The 10,978-nt window shown below is 37.3% G+C and overlaps 1 protein-coding gene across 1 annotated transcript in view; it reads left to right on the top strand.

Moving 5' to 3' along the window:
- KDR (kinase insert domain receptor) overlaps positions 1–10,978 on the top strand; it is a 35,311-nt gene that overhangs the window by 2,591 nt on the left and 21,742 nt on the right. Inside the window, exons 2-7 of the mRNA XM_025040291.1 lie at positions 3,324–3,417; positions 5,385–5,581; positions 8,619–8,749; positions 8,989–9,157; positions 9,729–9,868; positions 10,517–10,694. Coding sequence (XP_024896059.1) covers positions 3,324–3,417; positions 5,385–5,581; positions 8,619–8,749; positions 8,989–9,157; positions 9,729–9,868; positions 10,517–10,694 — 909 coding nt within the window. The remainder of the gene's footprint in view (positions 1–3,323; positions 3,418–5,384; positions 5,582–8,618; positions 8,750–8,988; positions 9,158–9,728; positions 9,869–10,516; positions 10,695–10,978) is intronic.

Here is a 10,978-nt window from a genome sequence, read left to right as displayed (position 1 = left end):
GTGGGGGTAGGGGTGGCCAGGCGCCCAGGGGCTGGCAGGAAGGAGGTACTCCCTCAGGCGGGAACAGGCGGTGAAATGTTGTCCCGCTGCGCGCACGGTCCTCGCCAGGTCGCAGGATAGGAAGTCTTGCAGGGAACGCAAGCCAGTTCGCTGGGATTTGCACCGTGCACTCAGCTCTGCCTCTATAGGAGTTGAGTAGAGACCCGGGTCTGCTGTTTTCTGTTGGCTCGAACTCACATACAAAACCAATTCTATGAGGTGGGGTCCAGGGGAAGGGAAACTTTTTCCTTCCTCGATGCGGGACGCCGCTCTCTTCGCAGAGAAGGGGGAAATTGGGGCGTGGACCCAGGACTTTGACAGCTTCCCAAAGTGACTCCAAGTAACAGTCACCTTCCTATGTAAAAATTTAATTTCTTTCAAAGCGCCTTGGTCCTTGAGGTAAGCGCATGGTCAGAAGTTCAGGTTCTGAAAACTTACTCTGTGGAACTTGGTACCCAGATTTAGCGCCATTGGCCACTCTCCTTGCCACCAAATATTTATCTCTTTCAAGATTAGGAACACACATGTTCTTGATGCAATAAATTCTTTTTTTTTCTTTTTTCCTTTCTTCCTCTCCCCACATCCACCCCTGCCCCCCCCTTTTTTTGTAACCAGTTTGCTGATTTCCAGATTTCCACTCTTTAGAGGGTGAGAAACGGGACAGGATGGAGAAAGGAAAAACAAAGTCAAATAATTCAGGGAAAAGTTCCCTATATCAACAGAAAATAATTCAGTCTTGTAAAAGAGACACATATAGTGACAAGATCATCTGTCTATAGTTATTGAATTTTCTTAATGACTTGATTCTTCGGGGCCAGTTCCACAGTGGACACTCATTTGTTCCTGACAAGACCTCTCTCTGCCCCTTTATGGGGAGAAAATGAAGGTCTGGAACATGTGCTTGTACTGTATCCCACACACAAAAAAGTGAGTTGCTTTTAAGCCTGGGGTGTTTCATAGCACAGCAGTAGTAAACTAATCGGGTTGCCCTGAATATAATGATGAGGTTGCCCTTTTAGAGTGTGTGACTTGCTTAATTGGATTGGGCTGTAATTGGTGCCATCGAATTCTAGAGACAGAGGCACTGTTGTTTTTCCTTCCTGTCTTTGAGCTGGAAGGGTAATAGTGCACAAATTAATTAATTTTGGTTATGGGACTTGAACATAGAAGGGCTTTTTATTGAGGAGCAGCATATGTCCTTCTTATAGTTATTTCTTTAGAACTTTCTGAAGAGTAGAACTCAAACTTGCCAGTGAAAATGAATGAAGCTTAATGGAGCAAAAAAAAGAATGTTGGTCTACAGAAACGAATTCGAACTTATCATTATTGATAGTCTCGTTGCATAGTTTTTTTGTTGTAGATGTGTCTCTAGAATAGTGTGGTTTTGTTTGGCTTCCCATGAATGGAGGGCATATCTTAACTTTCTTTTTAACACAGGAAAGTGTGTCTAGAGTGTGAGATAATCTGTAGCAATAATTTATGAGAGATCTTTAAGAATCTTATTTTGGTGGTGGGGTGAGCAGAGCTTAGTCTTTACTACCATTTTTTTCTCACATGAATATACCCAAATAATGGATTCTTTCTCATTTGGATCATTGTGTGAATTGTATCAAGTTACTGTTTTCCACTTGTTTCTCAACCTAGTGTTTTGCAGTCAATTTTGATATCTGTGCTTGTCCAAATGAATTGTTTTCATTTTCCTTTTTTTTTTTAGACAAAGTTCAACTTCATTATTGGAAGACTTTTCTTTTGCTTTTAAACATTTTGTTTTATTGTTTGCCTACTTTGAGAGTAGTTATTTCCTTCATATTGAAAAGTGCTGTGCTAATTAACTGAACATGACCACCTAGACCAATAACTGTCCAAGAGTGACTCTTAGACCATGTCTGACCAAGTCACCTGAAATGATTGTTTAAATGCAGATTTGTAGGCCCAGGGATATTCTGATACATCCTAAAGCCTAAGAACCATTGTCCCAAACACAGGTCAGAACCAATGCCAATTAGTTTGAGATTTATTGACATAACATAATTTTCAGGGTTTTAAAATATTTTTAATTATTATTATTTTTTACTATGTTATTGATGAACAATCTATAGTTATGTCAGCAACCTATTTTGCACATCTGGGCGAGTATGTGAGAACATGTATGATTAGTTTATTTTGCTTGCAGCTGTTCACATTTGTGTCCACAAATTCAATGCATTGGATATTTGCACTGGATATTTGTTTATACTCTGATTATTTATACTCTCTCATATTTGGGATGTTCTCTTATTTGCACAACAAAGCCAATGCCAGTTTAGGCCTAGGGAGTCATTTGTTCCTAGTTAGGTGCTTACCAAGCATTAATCTTTTTTTTAGGTGGTGTTTGAAGATCTGGATATCAGTTAAGATTGTAACATTATGGACAGTTTTTCTTTCTCTTATGCTTTTTCAACACTTGATAGGTCTTCACATTTAGTTGACAGATAACTCAGTTTTCTTGCTATGGAGCACCCATGGTGGGGAATCTCTCCCATGGTATTTTTAGGAAAAGTCAGGTTTCTTGTGTTCCAAGCTTGATATCAGGAGGAACTCAGAGCTTTTATTATTAAGTTGAGATTTCCCAATTGTAATTCATTAGCATTATGCTTTTTTTAGTTGCATTCTCTGAGAAAGAATATATTAATAGGCATGTAATATGACATTGGAAAATGTTTTCTTTTACTTAATTCTTCTCAACTAGTTTTAATGTACAGTCTTTCAACCTTGGCAATTCAGTTACCAGAGGAAGTGCACTAGAAAATTGATAAAGAAAAAAGAGACAAGGTCATGGATACTCCCAACCCCTTCAGGGTACATAGATGAACTGTATAGAAATAACTCTAAGTAGTATTCATTAATCAGCAATTTAGTCGAATGTGTGCATCCTATGTGTTATAAGAAATGTCAGTGGGTCCTTTCCCAAGGGACTGAGATCATCAGATGAAGGTTCATTTGGTTTCAATGTCCCATATCCTTTTGTAAGACCTTGAAGTTGGCAATGCAGGAAAACAGGAACTCCACCCTAGCTCCATGAATTGCAGAACTGTTGTGTTGGTTTATGACCATCTGCCCATTCTTCCTGTTATGACACAGCTTGTGAACTTTTACTGGGAATGGTGAAAAGTAAATTCACAGTTTTATACAATGAATTGCTGAAGAGGTCTTTTAAAATATGGAGTGTGCATTGTTTATGGAAGGTGTTTCCTATTGGGTCTGACTCAGTGGCAACTATATTCATTTATTTAATTTGTTTCTAGGTTTGCCTGGTATTTCTCTTGATCCACCCAGGCTCAGTGTACAAAAAGACATCCTTACAATTATGGCTAATACAACTCTTCAAATTACTTGCAGGTAAGGAATGATTTCAGATTTATACTTCCTTTGTCAAGTAATTCATTGTTCATTGAGTGAAAAATAATTTCCATACAAGAGAATTATAATAGTTTTATAGTAATTGTTTATAAGTAGTGAGGTTTCTAAGAAATGATGCAGTAATGAAAAAAAATGAGAGAGGTCTTCTCTCAAAAATTCTGGACAATTTTGCTGGCATTTTTTTCTACTGCCCTCTGGCAACAACTCCACACTCCAAAAACTGGTGTAGCACCTGGCATATAATACATAGTAGATAATCAACAGATATTGAATGAGTAAATAAAGTTGAGTGCATACCCTTAAGGGATAGATTTGAAGAAGTTTTAAGCCATATTTATAATACTCAGATTGGCTCTTGGGTATTTATTCAGCCTTTTTTAAGAACTTTATTTTATGGTAAAATTCTGACTTATAGTAGCAATTTAATATGCATCCATTAATATTATTGAGTGCACATTCTGCACAGATAATGAACGTCACACTTCGGCCTGATATTCTGGAATGTCTCTTCTTATTTGTTGGCAAGAACTCATGGTTTTGATTTTTGCTAACTAGGGAAACAGGCCTTTTTGACAAGTAGAGGAAGACTTGAAATTTTGCCTTTCAGCCCCTACCTCAGGGGGAAAAATAGAAGACTCTGGGTTTAATATAATGATTACACAGAATTTTGTCAGGACCAGTGTGTTTTTGGCAGAAGTGATGGTGGGAAGCAATGTTGTCCTCTGAGAAGAGTGCTGGGGGTCCACAAAGAACCTTGGGCAGCTCGTTGCCATTATTTATGCTTGTCGAATACCAAGTGTTTAACACAATGACACAGATCATCTCAGATTGCAGAGTGTAAAAGATACCCTAGTCCTTTATCAAGGGTAGGCCACTGATACCCAGCTCTTGGGGAAAAAAAGCACACTAACAGGTGGTGTTTCTCTAGCTTTGCTATTTTAAGACACATTCTCAGTAGATTTTCCTCTTACCCTTGGTAACAAAGAATATTTAAAATCTTCAAAGATTCCATACTCCTTTTTTAAACTCTGCATAAACATTTCTTACGTCCTGAAAAAGCTATAAATATGTTAAAAGTAACTTCATGAACATAGCTACAACTTCATATAAATTTCAAATTCTTTGAAAGATAGTTCAATGATGTTACATTCTTCTTGACATTGACTGTCTTCCTTTGGACCTTGTCGAGAAATGCTACAATGAAAGTAATCTATGTTTTAATGCACTCTTGACTAGGTCCTAGGTCCTACGATGCTCTTAGACAGTCACACCCCTTTCTTCCTAACTTCACTTCTTATTCTCCCGCTTGCCCACTCTTATCTGGCCATTCTGGCTACCTTGCCATTCCCCTAATGCTCCAGATATGTGCCTGCCCTAAGGCCTTTACCTTTGCTGTTCCTGCTGCCTGGAATATTGTTCCTCTAAATACTCACACGGCCCCTTTCATCAAGTCCCCTCCCTCAAGAACTCTTCACTCTTTTCTTTTTTGCAGCATCTATATTTTGTCCATTGTACTTATCACCATCATTTACAAAATACGTTTTAATTATTTTTTAAATGTCAGCTTTATTGAGGTTTGTTTACTTGTTTATTGCCTGTCTTCTCTAAGTAGACTGAGCTTCCATAAAGACATGGATTTTTGTCTGATTTATTGTTCACTGCTGTATAGCTAGTCTTTAATAATGTTTGCCACATAGCACTTGCTTAATAAATATTTGTTGAATGAATGAATGAGTTAATAGAAAACAAAGGGGTTCCTATAAGTGATTTCTGAAGCTGAATCTGTGGCTTTTGTCATTCGTTGACATAAATTGTCATCTCTGGTAGAAGTCTGTGACTCTGCTGAGGAGTTTATATAAGTTTGAGAACCAAACCTTCTGTTTTCTTAGAAACAACCTCGTAGTGTGGCATTTCACATTAATACTTTCTTGGAATTAATTTTTCAGGGGACAGTGGGACTTGGACTGGCTCTGGCCCAACAATCGGAGTGGCTCTGAGAAAAGAGTGGAGGTGACTGAATGCAGTGACAGCTTCTTCTGCAAGACACTCACAATTCCGAAAGTGATCGGAAATGATACTGGAGCCTACAAGTGCTTTTACCGGGACAGGGACTCGGCCTCGGTTGTTTATGTCTACGTTCAAGGTAAGTGGTTAAAAGGAATTCATTTCCCACGTTGATTTACCAGCTATAAAACACAATGGGTGCAAAGAAGAATTGAGTACAACAAAAGGTTTGCCCTAAAGGCTTTTTGCCAACAGGAATACAGAAAATTCTTCTTTCCCAAGGCTTCCCTCTGAGGATAAGACTCATTGATTTGTTCTGGAGTTTGGGCCCTGTTATATCTCTCTTGCCCAATTAGTTTCGTTCTGATCTTTGTTTTTGAGGGAAATCTGTGTCCACAATTGGCTATGGAGATTTATAAAAAGCCTTCTGATGTTTGAGGAAAAAAAAAAAAACCCTGAAATACTTGAAATGGAAGATTCAGCGTGAATTATGGAGAGATTTCTGTGGAGAGATAGGTTATCTAGGGCAGAGTAGGAGATTTTCCCAAGAATGCACAGGGAAACAGCCAAGGGCTCTGGAATTTTTTGTACATAGGAACTTTTCTTTTTCCTCTTATACTTTATAATAAACAATTCTCATACTCTGGTGCAAATGAAGACTGCCTCAAAGTGCCTTTTGAAGACAGTGTTTCTTTCCTTTGCTTGTGTGGTCTGAGATCTTGGATGATATGCCACATCTTTCTAGGATTTGCAATTTGGGATTGACGCCATGGAGGCCAACTTAACATTTACGTAGGATAAAATACAATAATATTACATGTATTTATAATATGAATTTATAATATGAATTATTATATGAATCAGATTTATAATATGAATTATTATTTCTTTTGTATTTCAAAAATTTTCTACTACCTGAATTTCCCTGTGAAAACCTGACTTAATTAATGAGACACCTATTATACAATTTAGGAAAATGTAAGTGTTGTATAGTATTTTGCTTGGATGGATTAAATATTTTTTCTCTATGAAGATGAGCTTTTTAGACATTTTATTTATACATTTATATACCTCTTTACATCTCAGAGGATTTGAGGCAGGTTAAGATGGCTTAGACTTTGTTCCAGAAGCATCTTTTATAGAATGGGAATTCAGTCAGCTTTGGGAAACACATTTGCATGTCTCCATTTACATATCAATTGTGCAATATGGTCAGTGCAACAGAAAAGTGGAGACCACATCAAAATAATGTATGTCACTCCTGGATTGCATAATATTTCAGAATTATTTTTGTCCGGGGTAAGCACAACCAAGATAGAATTCTGTGCCCTCCTCCTCCCCTCTACAGAATTTGAAAGAGACAAGGCTCAGATCTTCAAGAATTTCTGGCTCCTTTTGATCTGGCAGTCTTGGGAGACCAGGCTTTCTCAGAAGATTGCAAGGATTTCCTGCTTTCAGCCTGTCTGGAAATAGACTGCAAGATGAACCTCTCCCATAATATCTCGTTATTTCCTTCTCCCTGGAGTCAGGAAACCTGGAGACATGTGAAAATCCATTTCATGAGTTTCAGTAAATATTTTATTTTGAGAGGATGGGTGGTTGTTTAGGTTTCTTTTGTTTATTTCCTTTTTTGGGCTACTGAAATAGAATTGATTTACTGAATAACTTTAGTCTTACGTCAAGGGGTTAATTTAGCTTCCAAAGGCTTCTGTGAAGCAAGCAAAAGGCTTGCTCTATAAGCAAACTATGTAACATTTCCTAACGTATGATTGAAAGGTAGGTAATATTAAGGAATAGAAGGTCCCTGCACTGTTTATTTGTACACTGCCCATCATTGGGCATAGCATCAAATTCTGCTTCCTGTCTAAGAGGTGCTCTAAGATTTTGGTCATGAAACTTAACAGTAGGAAAGAAACACTAAAGTGTTCTCTAGGGACAGCCCTTTAATGTTCTCTTTGGTCCCCACCTTACTTCCCTAGTTTTCTGACCCCATTCCCTTTACCAATGGATGGAGCCAGGAAGTGGGTCCTGGCCTTGCAAGATAATGGCCATGGCATGTGGTGGGCTGGATTGGTTGCCTTTCTGCGCTTTCCAGCTTGGAAGGAAATCAAACTTCTACTGTTGCAAAGAATTAGCTGCCTTTCCCCCTTTTGGTTTAATTAACCCTTCCTTCACTTGGAGCAACCATCCTGAAGAGCTCTGAAAATGCTCAGTCAGGTGTGTTGGGCATAGCAATCTGGACCATTATCTCTCTGAGATTTCAAGCATGACCTCATACCACGTCAGTTCTATCTCTGGGGGATAGAGTAGTTTCCCAGCAGTGTATTAAAGTTGTTGAACAATGTTTGAAAGACATTAAACTCTCTTTTGTTTTCTTCTTTTTGCCATGGTGCTTTCTCAAGTTTTTGTCATCAAAGATATTAATGGCTGCTGAATCTTAAACTAAATGCAATAACTATTAAACATTATTTTATAAAGAATCTTATACTTAGTCTTCACAATTCTAAAATACTCACAAAAAACTTTCTCTGGAATAGTTGAATTCAAAGATTGTTAGTTAACGATAATTTTAAAGGTCCTTTGGGATTCATTAATTTATTTTCATGGCATTTACATTATTTGCCTAAAGAAAAAGAACATGAATTTTTTTAACATCGATAAAACTCAATAGATAAAGTGTACAGATTTAACTTTAAATTTACTTTAAAATTTATATATATGAAGAAATGTAGTATATGTGGAAAATGTATATGTGTATATGAAAATGTAAATGAAAAATGAAGAAGTATGCCCCTTCATTTTGAAAAAAATATAATGATTGACTTGCTTAAATGTGGTACCTACAAAATATACTCTATTATTAAAAAATATAAATACTTGACTTATTGATAATCTTGCAAAAGGAGTCACTTCCATTCTGGGAGTTTTCTTTCAGATTTTTTATATGCGCACGCTCGTGTACACACACAGAGACACATATACACACCTCCTGTAGCATTCTTGTAGCATATCTTTAGAGCCAGATATCTACCAGCAGATTGACGTGTGGATCCTTTTGCCTAGTGTGAAATGTCATTCTAAATCATTCATTTCTCTGGTCAGAGTTTAAGAACCTGAAAGATAACCAACTTTTCGAGTAAATGCCATTAACGAAATGGAATTAAATTTTCTTTTAGATTACAGATCTCCATTTATTGCTTCTGTTAGTGACCAACATGGAGTTGTGTACATCACAGAGAACAAAAACAAAACCGTGGTGATACCATGTCTTGGGTCCATTTCAAACCTCGATGTGTCACTTTGCGCAGTAAGTTATATCTTCAATCATCTCTTAAATCTTCCTAATTTTAAGCTAATAGTAAGATGAGTAGTCTGTTTAAAATATAACATCAACAATAAGATAAAGATCCTTTAGGAAGGGTCAAAATGACAATAAATAAAATCAATTTGTAGTCTTAAAAATATTAATTCTTTAGTGATCATTTTACATGGTTTCACTTTTGGATAGCAAATGATTAAATATTTGATATTTCTTTTTCTACCCAGAGGTATCCAGAAAAGAGGTTTGTTCCCGATGGTAACAGAATTTTCTGGGACAGCAAGAAGGGCTTTACTATTCCCAGCTACATGATCAGCTATGCTGGCATGGTCTTCTGTGAAGCAAAAATTAACGATGAAAGTTACCAGTCAATTATGTACATCGTTGCAGTTGTAGGTAAGAGGAAGTTCCTTTCTATATCATTGTTATCAGACAATAAAGATTGGCTTTCTATATTAAGATCCTGGAGATTAAGGTATAGGGTGAAGAACAAGGGATTTGAAAATACATTAATTCAAGATACGGCATTGGGCAACTCATTATATCTACTCTTCTATCAAATAAACCTATGTGCAATCAAGGTTTTCTGTTTTCTTGCCAAGACCAAGGATGAGAAAGAAGCATATTTTATGGAAAATTTAATGTTCAGAGTATTGCTGGCATGTATTCTTTTAATTATACCAATTTTATGGGAAGTTAAGCAGTTTACTAAAGCTGGCCCCATTAGCTATTGACATTGCAAATTTTACAGCTTTTCTATCTACTAGGCTACAACATCATTGAGATCCCCTCAGGTCTGCTTTGTAAATCTCCATAGGCCATTTGTCTGGGAGTTTCCGAGTATTGGTGAGGTTTTCAGGGAAAGATGGTGTGGCATATTTTTGAAAAAATTTGTGCCAAGTTATAGATTTGTTTTCCCCCTCATTTTCTGTGGTTTTTTTTTTTTTTTTCAATTTACTTGCTCTAGGGTACAAGATTTATGATGTGGTTCTGAGCCCTCCTCATGGAGTCGAGCTATCTGTCGGAGAGAAGCTTGTTTTAAATTGTACAGCAAGGACTGAACTAAATGTGGGGATTGACTTTACCTGGGAATACCCTTCTTCGGAGGTAACACTAACAAGTTAAAGCCAGATCTCTAAATGCTTTGATAATCAGCCTCCACAGAGTTTGCTTGAGAGAGATAGGGACCTTTCTAGCCAGATAAAAGTAAATGCCTTAACACACAGTAACACACACACACACACACACACACACACACACACACACACACACCTTTTAAGAGAATTGCAGAATTGATAGCATCCATGAAAAAAAAGATATAATGCCAGGAACTCTGTCCCACAGTACTAGAATCTGGCAACGAATATTAGTTTTCTCTGGGTGATTACATCTTCCCAGGTTGTATTATTTCTCTGTTCTCCAAAATCCTTGATCTATTTTCCTTTTAAGGGAGTTTCTCTTCAAGGAGGTGCATGAGACACACTTCTTAAACAGTAGTCCTATTTGCCTATATTCCTACAGTCCAATCCATCTCATTCCCGCCATGTGAGGTTTTAAAAATCCCAATTCACTTGGTTCCATTTATTTCTCCTGAAACCAAATGTATTTGTTGTCGACACGTGTTAAAAGTTCTGAAGTCTCTATTATTAGCATTAAATAGTGTTCATTGAGGGCCAAGACCTGTTGTTGTGGGTCTCTAGAAGCTAACAGGTAATGTTAAGCTGAAATTTGGAAGTTCAGTAAACTCTTTTTCAGCATCAGCATAAGAAACTTGTAAACCGGGACCTAAAAGCCCAGTCCGGGAGTGAGATGAAGAAATTTTTGAGCACCTTCACTGTAGATGCTGTAACCCGGAATGACCAGGGGTGGTACACCTGCGCAGCGTCCAGTGGGATGATGACCAGGAAGAACAGCACATTCGTCAGAGTCCATGGTAAGCTAAGATCTTTCAAATTATGCTGTGCTTTGAAAAGTGAGATGATTTAAATAAATTTGGGTTGGCTTGTGATTTCTGTTTTGTTTATTCAGAAGATATTTTTGAACTCTTGCTAGGGAGACCATATGACCTAGAGGTCTAGAGCACAGCTTTGGTCCAAATCCCAACTTTAATGATGAGAAGAGCCGATAGTATCACTAATGCTCACTAAATAGTACTTGTTGTATTTGATGTTGCTGCTATTACTATTACTACAAGTGGAGTGTTATTATCTAAGATAG

Source organism: Pteropus alecto, unplaced genomic scaffold, assembly GCF_000325575.1.
Source record: "Pteropus alecto unplaced genomic scaffold, ASM32557v1 scaffold57, whole genome shotgun sequence".
In the NCBI taxonomy this organism is placed as follows: domain Eukaryota; kingdom Metazoa; phylum Chordata; class Mammalia; order Chiroptera; family Pteropodidae; genus Pteropus; species Pteropus alecto.
This window is presented reverse-complemented; position numbering and strand designations above follow the sequence as displayed.